Source organism: Schistocerca gregaria, chromosome 4, assembly GCF_023897955.1.
Source record: "Schistocerca gregaria isolate iqSchGreg1 chromosome 4, iqSchGreg1.2, whole genome shotgun sequence".
NCBI classification, from domain to species: Eukaryota; Metazoa; Arthropoda; class Insecta; order Orthoptera; family Acrididae; genus Schistocerca; species Schistocerca gregaria.
The window spans coordinates 327407889-327426962 of record NC_064923.1 but is presented as its reverse complement, the minus strand read 5'-3'; the positions used below and the strand labels follow the sequence as shown (position 1 = coordinate 327426962).

At 39.7% G+C, this 19074-nt stretch overlaps 1 protein-coding gene across 3 annotated transcripts in view; it reads right to left on the bottom strand.

Moving 5' to 3' along the window:
* Positions 1 to 8541: 8541 nt before the first annotated feature.
* LOC126365742 (DNA-directed RNA polymerase III subunit RPC6) overlaps positions 8542 to 19074 on the bottom strand; it is an 89473-nt gene continuing 78940 nt past the window's right edge. For 2 of the 3 annotated variants that reach the window (XM_050008193.1, XM_050008194.1), the window contains 2 exons: positions 15967 to 16128; positions 8542 to 8731 (listed from right to left, as the gene is read on the bottom strand). In XM_050008193.1, coding sequence (XP_049864150.1) covers positions 8657 to 8731; positions 15967 to 16128 — 237 coding nt within the window. In that variant the 3' untranslated portion in view covers positions 8542 to 8656. The remainder of the gene's footprint in view (positions 8732 to 15966; positions 16129 to 19074) is intronic. The other variant, XM_050008195.1, reaches the window with a different exon arrangement.

The following is a 19074-nucleotide window of genomic DNA, read 5'->3' as shown; positions in this document are numbered from 1 at the left end:
GAACTATTGATGACATGCCTCGCTAAGGCTACCTACAGATTATGGCTCGGAGGAACCCTGGCAACAACGCCACCATGTTGAACAATGCTTTTCGTGCAGCCACAGGACAGCGTGTTATGATTCAAACTGTGCGCAATAAGCTGCACGATGCGCAACTTCACTCCCGAGTGCATGGTGAGGTCCATCTTTGCAATCACGACCCCATGCAGTGCGATACAGATGTGCCCAACAACATGCCCAATGGACCGCTCAGGACTGGCATCACATCCTCTTCACCAATGGAAGGTGCCGTAACGAGCTGTATGATATGCGAATGCCATCCTCTGACTAATAGTCCAACCATATTGGTGAGGCATTCGTGTTCATGGACGACAGTTCGCTCTCACATTGTACACATCTTGTGAATGACTTCTTTCAGGATAAGAACATCACTCGACTAGAGTGGCCAGCTTGTTTCCCAGACATGAACCCTTTCGAACATGCCTGGGATAGATTGAAAAGGGCTGTTTATCGACGATGTGATCCACCATCTATTCTGAGGAATGTATGCCGAATCACAGTTGAGGAGTGGGGCAATCGGGGCCAACAGTGCCTTGAACTTTTGGATAGTATGCCATGACAAATACAGGCATGCATCAATGCAAGAGGACATGCTACTGGGTATTAGAGGTACCGGTGTGTACAGCAATCTGGATCACCATCCCTGAAGGTCCCGCTGTATGGTGATACAACATGCACTGTGTGGTTTTCATGAGCAATAAAAAGGCAGAAATGATTATTATGTTGATCTCTATTCCAATTTTCTGTATAGGTTCCGGAACTGAGGTGCGGCAAAACTTTTTTTGATGTGTGTATGATTTTATCCATTAATACATAGTGTCAACTTCCCATAAATTATTTAAGGAGTTTGAAATTTGAATTGCACTCATAATGAGTTTTCCACAATGGTTGACTTTTCCTAGTACAGGGTGTTTCAAAAATGACCGGTATATTTGAAATGGCAATAAAAACTAAACGAGCAGCGATAGAAATACACAGTTTGTGGCAATATGCTTGGGACAACAGTACATTTTCAGGCGGACAAACTTTTGAAATTACAGTAGTTACAATTTTCAACAACAGATGGCGCTGCAAGTGATGTGAAAGATATAGAAGACAATGCAGTCTGTGGGTGCGCCATTCTGTACGTTGTCTTTCTGCTGTAAGCGTGTGCTGTTCACAACGTGCAAATGTGCTGTGGACAACATGGATTATTCCTTAGAACATAGGATTTTTCTGGTGTTGGAATTCCACCGCCTAGAACACAGTGTTGTTGCAACAAGACGAAGTTTTCAACGGAGGTTTAATGTAACCAAAGGACCGAAAAGTGATACAATAAAGGATCTGTTTGAAAAATTTCAACGGACTGGGAATGTGACGGATGAACGTGCTGGAAAGGTAGGGAGACCGCGTATGGCAACCACAGAGGGCAACGTGCAGCTAGTGCAGCAGGTGATCCAACAGCGGCCTCGGGTTTCCATTCGCCGTGTTGCAGCTGCGGTCCAAATGGCGCTAACGTCCACGTATCGTCTCATGCGCCAGAGTTTACACGTCTATCCATACAAAATTCAAACGCGGCAACCCCTCAGCGCCGCTACCATTGCTGCACGAGACACATTCGCTAACGATATAGTGCACAGGATTGATGACGGCGATATGCATATGCATATGGGCAGCATTTGGTTTACTGACAAAGCTTATTTTTACCTGGACGGCTTCGTCAATAAACAGAACTGGCGCATATGGGGAACCGAAAAGCCCCATGTTGCAGTCCCATCGTCCCTGCATCCTCAAAAAGTACTGGTCTGGGCCGCCATTTCTTCCAAAGGAATCATTGGCCCATTTTTCAGATCCGAAACGTTTACTGCATCATGCTACCTGGACATTCTTCGTGAATTTGTGGCGGTACAAACTGCCTTAGACGACACTGCGAACACCTCGTGGTTTATGCAAGATGGTGCCCGGCCACATCGCACGGCCGACGTCTTTAATTTCCCGAATGAATATTTCGATGATCGTGTGATTGCTTTGGGCTATCCGAAACATACAGGAGGCAGCGTGGATTGGCCTTCCTATTCGCCAGACATGAACCCCTGTGACTTCTTTCTGTGGGGACATTTGAAAGACCAGGTGTACCGCCAGAATCCAGAAACAATTGAACAGCTGAAGCAGTACAACTCATCTGTATGTGAAGCCATTCCGCCAGACACGTTGTCAAAGGTTTCGGATAATTTCATTCAGAGACTACGCCATATTATTGCTACGCATGGTGGATATGTGGAAAATATCGTACTAGAGAGTTTCCCAGACCGCAGCGCCATCTGTTGTTGACAATTGTAACTACTGTAATTTCGAAAGTTTGTCTGCCTGAAAATGTACTGTTGTCCCAATCATATTGCAACAAACGGTGTATTTCTATCGCTGCTCGTTTAGTTTGTATTGCCGTTTCAAATATACCGGTCATTTTTGAAACACCCTGTAAATAACAAAATGCTTCAGGATTTATTAGTTGAGATTTGATTAGAGCTTCAATGTGCTGCTAAGTGTGTATCCTAAACACTCAGATAGATAGACTTTTGTATGAACCTAGTCTATTGACATATGGTAAGTAATGCTTTTATGTTTCTAAAATGCTGTTCTCACAAAGCCCCAGTCAAAGAATATGAGCTTTATAATTTATCATCTAAGATTCTTTGTGTAAGTTGTTTTCAATATATTTAAAAGACAGTTGTGGCACTGGCTATCCAAAGGGAATGTAGTTATATTTTTACTGTCCAAAAGTTGTGTTAACTACTTGAAAGTGTTGGGAATCTTCATCCAACAGGAAAATGAGATCTCCTGACAATTTTGTCTTTTTTTTTTTAAATGTGCTATAGTCACCAATGACTGTAGAAATTAATCAATTTTGCCATTAGTTCCTCAGATCTTGAGATTGGATAAACAACAGTTTCAGATTGTGTGTTGACAGTAGAGCTGGAAGTCCACAACTTGTTTTCATTTTTTGGCACATGCTCTACTGATTACATGTGATGTTTGTTCTCATAAGTTCTCTTTCAAAAATTATATCTTCTGTTAGAGGTGTTATCATGCATGAATGTAAAGTTCTAATAACTTTTTTGTATGTTTTTAGTGTTAGTGTGACTTGTTCCTTTAATGGATTTCATGCTGACTATAATTTAAGAGATGACCTCTGCTTCTTACTGGAAGGGTGATTGTGTAGTTTAGATTCAGCTGAATCATTGTACTGTATGAAAGGCACAGTTACGCCACAACTACTTTAATGGACATTTTAAAATGCTATTGCTTCTAGTCAGACATTGGGGACAGTGGTAGCTGATGGTATTTCTGCTGTGAGTAGTCACTGTGAAACAGGGAAGTGCTGAACATTTTCATTTGCTTCTTCTGTAATTTACACTACACACATTCCCAGCTTTGTTGCATGTGCAGGGAGAGAATGTGCCTTCTGCAGACTAGCCATTCTTATTTTTATGCCCCACTACACAAGGTCAACTGTCTCTCAATGGCCAATTTACAATCAGAACAAAATAGGATGTCACTCTGTCAAGCATTCTGAATAACATTTATTTAGCAGGTAAGACATCATTATCCAGGAAGAGAGAAATTTGAACTCTTTGGCACCATGTATGACAGTCACATATCATAAGGCCTCATACTGTTCATCACGATAAGCCTAGTTGAGGATGGTGAAGATTCACAATATTAGTGCATTAGATTGTGGGCAAATCATAAATGTCCAATGAATGTTGCATGGCAAAGGTCGTGCAGGCACATGCTACCTTGTCAAGGATACATTGTGGACACTCAGTTCAGGAGAAACCTGTGTGTCAGTCTTTTACCATGCCAACAATGTGATGACGAAAGAGGTCGCTATTAACTGTAGCATGCTAACAGTGGATAGATGGGGCATACTGCAGCATAACAGTTATTAATTCAAGATAAGACCACAACAAACTGAGGAAACATATACTCCAAAACCACAATCTTGTTATGGAGTATAGAATCTACAGACACACACGTGTACTGCTGTTCGCCATACATCACAGGGCACACAGGCCAGCAAGGCAACAAGAATGTTATCCATGGGCTCTTCAAAGCACAGAAGACAATTGACTTATGCATTGTGGTACATGCTGATACATAACAGCAGCAGGTATTGAGTGAGATAGATGGTGCAGTGGTTAGCACACTGGACTTGCATTTAGAAGAATGATGGTTCAAACCCATGTCTGGCCATCCCGATTTAGTTTTTCTGTGATTTTCCTGAATCGCTTCAGGTGGCAGTAAATCAAAAACCACATGATGTGAAGTATCCCACTTGCTGACAATGCACAGAAACTGGTAACTTTTTCCACCAGTATTGATAAGACTTCTTCAATAAAAGACCATAATTGTTTTGAAAGGACCTATAGGAGAACAGAATAAAACACTATTTATTTTTCACCCTAATTCCCCTCAAGTTCTATGCATTTATGTCAACACTGGTCAAGCTTCTCAGTTTCATATGCAAAGAATCCTTGGGGGCATGTGCGTAACCAGCTATGCACTGCTGCTTGATTTCCTCATCATCAGCAAACCTTGAGCCACTAAGAGCTTCTTCCAGTGGATTAAAAATGCAACCAACTTTCATCTCCAATTACAATATGGTGAAGAACTGCATCCCCTTCAGCCTTGTACAACCTGGAACTCATGAACAATATGGTTGGCTCATCAGACATGTTCATCATTCCTGCAATATCAGTCACCATAATACACTTGTTTTCTTGTATCAATTCATCAACTCTCCCAGTGTTGTTTTCCAAGACTGCACAGGGTGCGTGTCCTGGGCATGGTGGATCTTCAACACTTGTTAAATCCCATTTGAACTAACAATGCCCACTAGTACACTCAAGTTCGACTCGAACAGCTTTCACCATATTGCACTATGAACCAAAGGAGAATTTCAGTTGGTTTCAACCCTTCAGCTGCCAGAAGTCCACATTGATGCAAACCTGCAAGACTACTGCCATCTTATTTTACTGAATCCCAACAGTGTGTTTACAAGGCAAGTGCACCAAGCCCATCTGATAATAGCTCTAGGACACCAACAAAAAATTGCAGAGCAGCACAAACTTTGAAACTTTTCTGCATATTTATTGACTGGGCCTTTATATAAGCAGTTGCTTACAACATGTGTGTGAAACCAGAACAAGTCTCAACATTTATTTTCATGTGTATAATACTTTTAGCCATCATTACAACTTACCTCACTATTTACACCTCATGGTATCCATCAAAGAGTATAAACAAAACATCTAATAAAAACTGTCTTCTGGCATTCTCAAGTGATTCACAGTATTATAGGACACATGTTGTTTGCCTATGAATGCAAGTGTAACTGCTAGTCCTTCTGAAAATCCACTACATTTCTTGTCCTGTTTACGTTGACATTGCATACCATGTGGTGTTACATATCACTCTGGAAGAGCGATATGTATCCCTACATGTTCTTAATGATAAATAATACTCGAGAATGAAAGACTACAAAATGAAAAACAAAGATTCCAAGACTTACCAAACGGGAAAGCGCCGGCAGACAGGCACATGAACAAAACACACACACAGAATTACTAGCTTTCGCAACCGATGGTTGCTTCTTCAGGAAGGAGAGGAAAAGACAAAAGGATGTGTGTTTTAAGGGAGAGGGTAAGGAGTCATTCCAATCCCGGGAGCGGAAAGACTTCCCTTAGGGGAAAAAAAGGACAGGTGTACACTCGCACACACACACACACACACATATCCATCTGCACATACACAGACACAAGCAGACATATTTAAAGGCAAAGAGTAAGGGCAGAGATGTCAGTCGAGGTGGAAGTACAGAGGCAAAGAAGTTGTTGAAAGACAGATGAGGTATGAGCGGCGGCAACTTGAAATTAGCGGAGGTTGAGGCCTGGCGGGTATCGAGAAGAGAGGATATACTGAAGGGCGAGTTCCCATCTCCGGAGTTCGGATAGGTTGGTGTTGGTGGGAAGTATCCAGATAACTCTGACGGTGTAACACTGTGCCAAGATGTGCTGGCCATGCATCAAGGCATGTTTAGCCACAGGGTGATCCTCATTACCAACAAACACTGTCTGCCTGTGTCCATTCATGCGAATGGACAGTTTGTTGCTGGTCATTCCCACATAGAAAGCGTCACAGTGCAGGCAGGTCAGTTGGTAAATCACGTGGGTGCTTTCACACGTGGCTCTCCCTTTGATCGTGTACACCTTCCGGGTTACAGGACTGGAGTAGGTGGTGGTGGGAGGGTGCATAGGACAGGTTTTACACTGGGGGCGGTTGCAAGGGTAGGAGCCAGAGGGTAGGGAAGGCGGTTTGGGGATTTCATAGGGATGAACCAAGAGGTTACGAAGGTTAGGTGGACGGCGGAAAGACACTCTTGGTGGAGTGGGGAGGATTCCCAAGTTGATGCGATATTTCTAGATTATCTAAAGGTGTTTGACTCAGTTCCGCACTACTGTCGCTTGCCCCAAAAAGTGCTTGCTTACCGTCTATCCAATGACATATGTGGTTGGATAGAAAGTTTTCTAACAGAAAAAAGAGCAGTATGTCATCCTGAATGGGGCGACTTCAACAGAAACAAGCATAATAGGTCTGCTGCTTTTTACGATTTACATAAATGATCTGGTTGATGGTATTGACAGTGGCATTACACTGTTTGCTGATGATGTTGTAGTCTACACAACAGTTGTGAACAAATCAATGAGGATTTGCAGAAAAATGTGTGTTGTGTAATGACTGGCAGTTATCTCTCAATATTAGTAAGTGTAACCTACTGCATATAATAAGGTGAAAATCCCCATTAATGAACGAGTACAAAATAAGGGCCCAGTCTTTGGAAGTGGTGACATCTGACAACTATCGCGACCGCGATGCAGCAGCCACAAGTGCTGTATTGGAACACAGTACAGCACTCTTGGCTGCCGCATCGCAGTCGCAAAGTGGGGCCGAGGCAGTTTCAGATAAGTTTTACAGTCTGGTGATAATTTATGGATTTGTAGTGTTAGCTTGACAATGTCCACTATGGACAAATGTTAGTTACTGTTATTCTGAAGAGGGTCATGTTATCCCGACTGAAACCTAGGTTAATTCTAGGTAAACGGTGCCACTGAGGCTGTTGATTATTAAAATTAATATTACATCTACCTGGAGAGAGATGTAAAAGCATATCCTGTCCTACCCATGGTTAGAGCTGTCAGTGTAAATGACAGTAGCACCCTGGTGCTCCTGAAGAATTCAAAGGAAGACACACAAAAAGGTCATGGGGCAACTGAAGGCATTCTAAGGGGTCCGGGCGTAAGTCCTGGCGGAGGGCCTCAAGGAGCATTGCAATTGTAATCCCACCAGACAGCTGGTGTCAATGTCTTCTGTATGGAAAAAGGAGTTGATAGGTTGGATGACTGTATTGGATTGTGATTGCGTAAGTGAGAAAGAGTTGCTACTCTCAGTACTGAAGAAGAGAGGTACCCACTTTGACAAAAAGGCTTTCTATTGGACTACTATGGAAGGTACCAGTGGCCAGTCTGACTCCACATTGGTGGAGCCAAAGATGCTGTAGAGCCATAAATCTGTTAAGTATATCCCCTTAAGGACATGACAAGGGCCTGATAAATATGGAATAGAGCAGCATGATCCACACTAAGTATGCGTAAGGAAGCAGAGAGCATAAGCTTTTACATGTAACTAGTCTTTCATTGATGAGTACAGGTCAGCTTTTGATCAAAGATCAAAAATTGAAACAATGCAACAATGTCCAAGTGCTGGGTCAATATGGACTAGCACATGACAACATAAATGCACAACTTGCATTTTTTGTGGGAAAGAGCCGGAAGCCGTGGGTAACAATCCAATGCAGGCCTTTTGGATGGCACCTCGGAGCTGCTGTTTGCCAAGGTTACAGATTGGGAGCTTACCAAATGCACAAGTCATCAAAATGTAGGATGGCACTGATCACTAGTCCAAAGCAGGCCAGTAGCTCACCAATGGCGAAGTGGAAGAATGCAACACTCAGCATGGAGCCCTAAAGCATGTTGTTTTCTTTGAGAACTAATGTGAATTTAGGGGTTTGCAACAAGACCATGAAGGTTTAATGTCCATGAGACAAGTGTTGTTAATAGTGATAAACATGAGTTTTCTCTGGAATGAAAATGTAACATTGCCCTAAACAGTGACACACACAATCGCCATATATCATTCTGTATTCTGCTAGGCATTAAACAATTTATCAGTAATATTACAGCTCCAATAACAAGTAACATAAGAGACTGTTCGTTACAACTTTATTCCATCTGGCAGACAATTTTTTTAAATTAACTTTTAATCACAACAGCTTTCTTTATAATATTCCTGCAAAAGGATATCGATAAAAGAAATAAAATGGATCATTTTTCCCCTTCTGGAGTTTTTAATTGAGAGTAGAAAATTTAATAAAAAGCTCTGTACTAGATCTTATGAAATTTTTATTAACGAGACAATAATGTTTACAAAGAAGGGTGATTGGTTTCTTCCACTCAAAAGGATTTTCTGCTTCAATATACAGTACAGCAAACGGAATTCATTACTCCAGCCATTCTTTCATATAAACACACTTTCTTGGATTGACGGATCCAATTTCATTACAAAAATGTGATACCTGAAACAAAAAATAACTTTTAGTTCACAAACCCAAGAGATAAGCACTGGCTTCTTTTACATTATTTCTTACATACTTTATCATTTTAGCACATTTTTCAGATGAATCAATCTGCATTAATACTACCAATGCCAAATGATGTAATAATGGAGTGTACTCGATATTCTGTCAGGTTTATATAGAGGAGGTGGTCACATGGAAAAAAAAGTTAAGTTTGTGGTGTTTAATCTGCTGATAAGCAACCAGCAATCAACCACAATTTTATATGTTACAAGTATTTCATTTTCATTGTCTGGCAATATACAAAAACTTACAAAATGAATGTTTCTCAAGACAATCAGCTTTCTGAGAATCACATTAAAATTTTTTATCATCTTAGAGGTGTATTCAAAGATGTTCAAAGATTTATATTGGGATCAAGGGCCACTGCTGATTTCTTAGTATGTGCAGTAACTGAGAACATTTAAGGAACTTGTAATATATGACAACATATAAAATGTCACTGCACTAGTACAAATGCTAATTCAAAAACTGAAATTAAGAAAATCAGAGAATCTGTGGTGTTGTAGTAGATGGTCCTTCCTTAACTTGACATATTCTGATGGAGCACCTACAACTAATCATCTTCAGACAACGATGCCGAATGCTGGCAGAAGAACCTAAAAAACAAATTATCTTACTCAATGACTGTGCTTGTTCTTTGTCACTTTCCCACAAAAGATATGCAGTAACCATACCCACACTCATACCCATCTACTTTACTATTGTACATTTCAATAAATTAAACCCAAAAGGACCTCCACTGTAATGCTCTATACATTATTCAAGTGCTATCTGCTATCAAGCTGAATTTCAAATGTGGTGAGACTCCAAATATTATCTTGGACAATCACTGTCCTTTGTCAGGGTGTGTATGCGGACAAGAAAACAAAAATTCCCGGATTTCCCGGTTAAAATTACACTTTCTCCCAGGTGAAAATACATTTTTTCCGTGTTATGTGAAAGTATAGTTTTCCTCGGAACTGTAAAACTTATCAATTCTTTGAATTGTTATGGTTTTATACACCAGCATAAAACTTCTTGGATCTCTAGAAAACCAAACTCTGATTTAAAAAATAAATAAATTGTAAAGATCTTATGTCCAGCAACATGTACGCTGCATATTTTTGTATTACGAAAAGGTAAATTAAAATTCCATCAAACGCCGCATGTTACTTTCTGAAGCATCAAAATAAACACTGCAATGCGCTTTTGTAGCTAGTCATCTCGTCACGTGATCTCACCAGCTGATGACAGCGGATCTTCTAGCGTGAGATACGTCATGTACTCAGCCGATAGCAATATCACTTGAGTAACGCGTACACACGAATAGGAAAAGTTAATGGTTTAAATTAACACACACAGTGTGAAAAGCTTTCACATATAATATTGGTCTCTAAGATTAATAAGCTGCAAGAGAAGCAAATATTGATTTTTTTTTTTTTGTGCGTGTTACACTTTAAGGTACATCACGCAAATGTCAGTAAAATTTTTAATAAAGACATAAATGTCTGATGATCTGAGCTCGAAATTTTTCTAAATGTACATCCTCAAAGACTTGATTTGTGAGTGAGTCAAATGCTCTGTGATTAAAGAAATTCATCGTATATTCTCCCACATAATTCATCTTAAATAAAAGGAAATTTACTTTGAAAGTAACGATTTTCAAACAACCATTCGCAATATTTTCCCGTGACCTGTTAGAAACAGGTTCGTTTCAGTAATTGCCAGAGAGCGCCAGAAACAGGCGTCACCGCGCTTGCGCAGCTACGATGATGCAGGAAGCCCGTATGTTCCTAGTGTAAAACATTAAAAGATCTTACACTATGTCATAAAAGAAACGAGACATCAGAGGATACTCCAAGAACATCAGAATTTTGTGAACCATACTAAAATGCGTAATTCGACTTAAAGTACACATTCGGATGTAAAATTGAGTACCGGTACTGTATTATCTCGTGTTTGGTTCTTTATTATGGCATAATACCATACGCGCTAGAAGATGAAAACACGAACTTTTGAAATGCAGCGAACAGTTGAAACTAGCCCATAATACGGAATTAAACACTTAATTAATAAAAGCCAAATTTCTTTAGCAAACTGAGAAAAATAACTTCATTGCAGCAAGGCGATTAATGCTTGAGTCTCAGAAAGGTGGAAGTAAAACCTGAAACTAATAACATATTTTAGCCTTTCGTAATTATGCGAACATGTTTTAACTCATTTGATAGCTCCAGCCATAGATATGTTTTGTTTTCATTTAATGTGAGAGCAATAAATGAAGAGGAAACAGCAAAATCACTAAACGTAAACACGGTTCACGTGGAGACTCCCCACTACAACTCAGACTGCTCTGATGATCAGCCCCGGATCTCCGATATTTCCAAACCGGGGCAATGTTAGATGGTGGCACCCAACCACACGTCTGTAGTCAGAAGTGGGAGAAGGTACTACTCATACACGACGCAACTGCACATAAACGAGCCCACCCGCAACTATTCAAACGAATCTAAAGTAAACAGTTGTGACGTCACAGTTATCGAAGGCAATTTGTTGTTAGGAAGTATTACATAGTTTTCCCAAAGCCTTTGACACATTTTGCAGTTGGAAAACTGCTTGTATGAGCACTGTGTTTTATTGTTGTATATGGCGTATTTCCTTTGTGACTTAAGCTTTTTTTTCTTTTCTTCTCTCGTTCATGTTTTGTTGCTGCAGTATTATTCTGCAGAAGCAGGATACAGTAATATCCTTTGTTAGAGTATTGGTTCTTACCTGTTAAAATCACAAAAATTTAACTGAAAACTAAAACAATGAAAAATTCCCGGGTTTATCCTGGTTTTCTCCTGGATGAAAAAATTCCCGGGTTTTTCCTGGTTGTCCCGGGTTGTACACACCCTGTTTGTTGATAAAAGAAGACTTCTTGAAGTTGGTATTTGACCCATAAGTATGGCATGAGACATAAGTCAGGATTTTTCCCAATTACCCTTGTCCAACAAGAATTTAATGTATTTTTTATGCTGCGCACTTCAAGAATGCAGGCAGGAACCATGAACTGCTATACTGATAAGCATTAAGCTTCATGAAAAGCAGCTGAAGTTGGGCCCGAATCCTAACCATTCATTAACATCAACTACACCAAAAGCCACTATGGAAAAGTTCTGAATCTAAACGCTTCCATGTTTATCTTACCACCCATGTATGGCCTTGTGTGCTTCACTCCTCCTCAAAATTGAAATCAACCATTCGTTGGCATCATTTTAAGCCACCAGTAGTGATTACGTCTACATCAAATTTATTCCTAAGGATGCATGGTCTAAAGTGCATATGAGAGTATGCATTGGTACATACAGTTTGGATTTCAAAACATTAGGAATGGAACAGTACAAATTTTATGGCAGTTTCAAAACTTTTGGAGTAACTTTCAAAAAGGAGAAGTCAGCAATTTTGTTATAAATTATTCACCCACAGAACATTTGCTAGGGCATGTTTCACATTTGAAGTGTGTAAAACTGTTATCAAGGCTAATTTATCTTCAGCATGTTTATCCACATACATGATATTGAGGGTTTATCAAATCACTGGAAGAACCAATGTTTCAAATTTGCAATCTCTCTATCAGAAATTTCACAGGATTACACATATCCAGCTATTAGTTTCTAATTGCAGTGAAAGAGGTGCCTGCCTACACTACATACAGTATTATGAACACAAGGTCTATTCAAAATATTCCGGAACTCTGTCCACAAAATTTTTCTATGCCTGTCTTTCACTTATTGTACACAGTCTCCTTTGAAACACTCTCCTCCACAATTGATACACCACTCCCGACACCATTTCCACTTTCAGAAGCAGTCTTGGTATGCCTCTTGCTGGACTGTGAAGTGCTGCCTGTGAATTTCTTTTATCTAATCTCTTGTTGCAAATCTTCGTCCTTTCCTTGGGATTTTCAACTCTGAAAATAAAAGAAGTCTGCAGGGGCCAGGTGTGGAGAGCATGGGGAATGAGGATAAACAGCGATTTCATTTTTTGTGCAATAGTCACATACCAACAGGGATGAATGTGCGAGTGTGTTATAGTGATGCAAGAGCCATGAATTGTCTTGTTGTGTTTCAGACCATCTCCTTCTCGCAGGTGTTGCAACATGTCCCGATAGTGCCATCCATTAACAGTTTGTCCCTGTGGCATGAATTCCTAATGATGAACTAATGCTTCTAGGTCATAGAAAATTATCAGCATGTATTTGAAATTTGACCTACCTGTAAGCATTTTTTGGTACAGGAGAATATTTTCCGACCCATTGAGAAGTTTGTCCTCGGTCTCAACGTCATAGCCATAGACCCTGTGTCTTCACCAGTTATGATTCTCTTAACAAACATCTTGTTGTCATTTGTGCAATCCAAAATCTCTACACAGATTGTGAGGCTAAGGTCTTTCTGGTCTAGACTCACGAGCAGTGGGACGAACTTGGTGGCAACACAATCCATTCCAAGGTGCTGTGTCAGTATTTCATGACATGTCCCAACTGAAATGTTATATTCTTCTGCAATCTCTCAGTCAGTCAGTATTTGACTGGCACACACAATTTCATTGACATTGTCAGTAGATGTCAAAGGACATCCTAATTGAGGATCATCTTGAACTTCTATTTGGCCATTTTTAAGTCATTTGAACCATTTGTAACACCAAATACAGCCTAAGCACTCATCACCGTGAGCTTCCTGCATCATTTGGTGTGTCTCTGCAAAGGTTTTCTTGAGTTTCAAAATTTAATGTAGGCGCGTTACTACTCTAACTCTACCATCTCAAAATTTGTTAACTCTGCAACACAACATTCTACTCAATACAGCACTGTACAATAACTAACAGACATAAAACAAGGACACTCCCAGCAGTTACACAAGCATGTGCAGGGATGCCAACCGCATTTCATTCCAACACACCCTTGGTGTGAAATTACAAATGTTCCAGAATTTTTTTTAACAGACCTTGTACGTCATTGAAATGGGACAGGAAAAAGGGTATGAACATATGGAGACCTCTCCAATGTCTGAAGAGGGTAGACCACTACAACATGATTAGTTGAAGCCAATATATTGAAGACAGACACTGTTTTCAGTATATTAAACTAAGCTTCTATGTTGTTGATGCAGGACACTGAAAGTACTGAAATCATTATAAACAACAGAGCAAATGCTGTCAGAGCTACCTACTTCAGCAAGAACCATCTGAAATCCACTGCATAAACCAAGCACCTATGGCCAGATGGCATTCTCCCAGGACAGTGCTAACATGATGCCAATATTCCCAAGAGAATGTCTTATGCACTGATGACAATCTGAGAAAAGTAATAGCATTTCGTGTGCCATACTTCACTTTCTCCTCAACCTCAGCATGATCATTTTTCCCCACTTCTCCTCCAATTCTTTAGTGTCCTTAATGGTGTGCAACTGGTATATTTTATAAACTTCTCAGGTATTTGGAAAGTTTATTGCCTAGGGAGATGCAATGTTTTCTATCAGCAGGAATGCCTTTCATAGCCTCTTTCCAAATCTCAATACACCAGGAATTTCAACCATGTCTCTATGAACGAAAGCCAGTGAAAGGTTTCTTATAAGGTTCTCTCTTCAAGCTTTGTAACAAAACAATTAAACAAAAATAAAAAAATTGCTGTCACATACTGTTTGTCTTGCTAATATTACACATTCCACAGATATATTTATTTTGCTTCCCTAAGTAAATTAGAGATATTCAGTTCCATACAATTAGAGCCAAACATGCAGAAGTAAACCTCAAAGTAAACAATGGAAAATACAAGGTGAAAGAATAATCAGACATAGGATAGATTGCTATTCAACACACTGTATCACACTCTGCACACACACAGCCACAACGATTTCTAGGCACTCTGGCATGCATGTCTCACTGTGCAGTGTGTGCTGTGTGTTCTTTTTACAAATCTGAAGAAAAGACTTTGCCTGGTAGCTTACTCTACTTTTAAATGCACCTGTCTGTTACTCAACACCTCCTCTATGTGGTGAGTAGCAATATATGTATTTTTGTTACTACTACTAAACTTTGATAGATACCATTAGTTAATAAGTGTCTCCTTCTCAGTTTCCATTCCATTCGTCTTGACACTGTGAGAATTTTTATACAGGTTTCTACATTCCTCGGCTTACATTCTTGTTTCCTGATACACACTGTGTTTCTCAGTTATATGCACCACAGAACACACACAGTTTAAAGTGCTTTTTGTCTGTCACACACATACCCAGTCAATACTGTGTGCCACAATAAAGCTTACTGCATGTTATCAGCTGGGAACCAGTGACAAATGTTTTCAATGCTGGATTTGCCACTCAAGTAGTATGACTCGCGCAAAAATATCATCAAATTTCATTCTTACCACATAGCTGGTATACTGAGAGCTTTTCATCTGCCCACAAAGTGTTTCAACTTTTAATCTATTGTTGTGAGTAGCTAAATAACAGTCATATTTAACAAAACAATGGAAACTTCAGGTTGAAATATCAACACAGCCAAGACCATAACACATTATAGCTTTCGGCCAAAGCCTTTATCAGCAAAGAAAAAACACACACACACACACACACACACACACACACACACACACACACACACACACACACACACACACACACACACAAAAAAAAAAAAAAAAAAAAAAAAAAAAAAAAAAAAAAAAAAAAAAAAACCAAGAACATTCCTCACACACACACGACCATCACCACTGGCAGCTCCGACCAGAGCTAGCGCGCGCGCTCTCTCTCTCTCCCCCCCCCCCCCCCCCCCCCGTCCCCACTGTGTGTGTGTGTGTGTGTGTGTGTGTGTGTGTGTGTTTTGTTTTGTTTTGTTTTGTTTTGTTTTGTTTTGTTTGTGTCTTGGCCAAAAGCTGTAATGTGTAACAGTCTTTTTGTTGTGCCTGTCTGCAACTCAACAGGTCATCTTTACAGTGAGTAGTAACTTATCACTTTCCTAATATTGTTTGTTATATTTAACTGCAATAAAAACTCCTGAAGTTAAGAACAGAATCCTCATCCTACTTTTTCCATTTAACAGTAAAATTGCAGTTGCTTAAATACATTAATTCACATTATACAGAGCATTAATACACACTTAATGCCATTAAGACAGTTTAACAACATTCTGTTCACAAACTGACAGTTTGTACTTACAGGGCACACTCCACATGGCATAGTCACAGTTCCTGGTGGAGGTAGCAAACTTTTAATGGCTCTGTATAGAAAATTTCCCTCAGCAGATAGTGAACGTTCAACTTTTCCATCATATAACAGAGTATCCAAAATCGTTTCCATATCTTCCACTGATAATTGGACCTAAGAAAACAAATTTTCAATGTTGATGTATTGCACATTTCTCTCTTCTCATACTGCCATTTATTTAACAAGCTATGTATTACCTAAGCAATAAGAAATGCTTTGGCCTGCAGCCGGTCGCTTTAATTTACGAGAAAGTTAACAACCATGTTGCACAAATTTTTTAAACTGTAGAAACTAAATACCTTAAAATTTGGACAAAATATCCCCAAACCTAATATTCATTCAGCAGAAGGAAGTTTTGAAAACTTGAGATGCTACAACTAAACACCATATGCACTATCCATATTTGTTTACCAAGGGGCAACATCATAATGTGTAAATCAATACATGTACAGTCACACTCATGGGTTGCATTTTTAGAAAATACATGGTGGTGGTGATAATACAACAGTAAACCCAGCAAATGAGATCACTATGTTGGATTTCATATTTCATCACTAGTCGAACTGTCAGCTGCGTTGGCTGATGATTCATGCAGAACCCAGTAAATTATTATTATTATTATTATTATTATTATTTCACATATTATTCTTTCTTTTACTGTCTTTCTTTTATCATCTAGAAGCACTACTTCTGTAGTATGTTTACTACATTTATCATCTAATGGTTCAAATGGCTCTCAGCACTATGGGACTTGACATCTGAGGTCATCAGCCCTCCAGAAATTAGAACTACTTAAACCTAACTAACCTAAGGACATCACACACATCCATGCCTGAGGCAGGATTCGAACCCGCGACCGTAGCAGTCGTGCATTTCCAGACTGAAGCGACTAGAACCACTTGGCCACAGCGGCCAACTTTGTCATCAGACCTCATGACATTCTGCCCACTGCCATTTCATTACTTCACCACCTGGATCAGTAATCCCCCTCTCCAGACATCTACAAATCGCAATATAAAACAGTTTTAACTTTTTTTCAGGTATGTAGCGTGATGACTAAGATTTTATTGCTTTCACAGTGCAGTTCACTACTTAATTTCATTATTTTTCATCCCTAGGAACCTGAAAAATTCACATTTGCAATAAATGCTGTAAAATTGCATCATAAATGCTACTTCATACTGGATTGTATCCAGATGAACTATTTTATCATAGATGGTTTGAAATAGCTTTATCTTATGCATAATCATCAACACTCCATCTTTCGCAGTTGACAGCTGTTGACTCATCACAGAATCACTAAACAGACCGTCTCTAATTTTCCCGGTCCCCTGCATCCCTGAGTAGCTGGCCTCATATTTGGTATTGTCTCTGTGGTCTTCCCTGCAGTCATTTCCCTTCAACTTTAGCTTGGATGATCCTCTTTTTCCAAGTTATCCTACTGTCCTTGAACTGGGGGGACCAAAGAACTGCAGGGTTAACTGGAAACAAATACTGGACAGCCTCTTCTCCATCCTGAGTTCTTAAAGGTTTGATTTGTTGGTTCATTTGTCCATCCATGATGTACTCAGCAACCTGCTATATGTCCACATCTCAAAAGCTTTAATTCATTGTCCATGTTTTAGCACCATAAAGGGAAACTGGGAATACCAGAGATTTCAGCACTCTCTATTTAGTGCATTACTGTCAGCTTCAATGTAGCATCCCTACACAGAACAAGGAGCTTCTTGCGGGATTGCGGTGGCGATGGCTATGTACATAAAAGACAGTATTCCATCTGAGTCCATAGACGCGTATCACAGAGCTGCACTGAACAGATATTTGAATGTTGTACAGGGGCAGTTGAATTTAGTGAAACTAAACTTCTAATTCTTATTTATGGGTCTCTGCTCAAGCTAGAGAGGGTTCTTGATTCACTTTGTAGGAAGTGCCTAAAACTAGTTATATGTGGTGACTTCAACATAAATTTTGTATATGGTGGTGCAAAAAAAAAAAAAGGATGTCGGTAGATCTCCTAAATTCATATGATCTGATGCAGACTGCGTTTTTTTTCCAACAATGGTGCAGGAGAACAGTAGCACAGCCATAGACAATATTTTTATTTATTCTTCCTTACTAGACGGGCATTCTGTTAGTAAAAGGGTGAATGGCCATTCAGACCATGATGCTAAATTTTAATACTAAAAGGCTTTTGTGTTGTTGTTGTGGTCTTCAGTCCTGAGACTGGTTTGATGCAGCTCTCCATGCTACTCTATCCTGTGCAAGCTTCTTCATCTCCCAGTACCTACTGCAACCTACATCCTTCTGAATATGCTCAGTGTATTCATCTCTTGGTCTCCCTCTACGATTTTAACCCTCCACGCTGCCCTCAAATGCTAAATTTGTGATCCCTTGATGCCTCAGAACATGTCCTACCAACCGATCCCTTCTTCTGGTCAAGTTGTGCCACAAACTTCTCTTATCCCCAAACCTATTCAATACTTCCTCATTAGTTATGTGATCTACCCATCTAATCTTCAGCATTCTTCTGTAGCACCACATTTCGAAAGCTTCTATTCTCTTCTTGTCCAAACTATTTATCGTCCATGTTTCACTTCCATACATGGCTACACTCCATACAAATACCTTCTGAAATGACTTCCTGACACTTAAATCTATACTCGATGTTAACAAATTTCTCTTCTTCAGAAACGCTTTCCTTGCCATTGCCAGTCTACATTTTATATCCTCTCTACTTCGACCATCATCAGTTATTATGCTCCCCAAATACCAAAACTCCTTTCCTACTTTAAGCGTCTCATTTCCTAATCTAATTCCCTCAGCAGCACCCCGACTTAATTCGACTACATTCCATTATCCTCATTTTGCTTTTGTTGATGTTCACCTTATATCCTCCTTTCAAGACACTATCCTTCCATTCAACTGCTCTTCCAAGTCCTTCGCTGTCTCTGACAGAATTACGATGTCATCAGCGAACCTCAAAGTTTTAATTTCTTCTCCATGGATTTTAATACCTACTCCGAATTTTTCTTTTGTTTCCTTTACTGCTTGCTCTATATA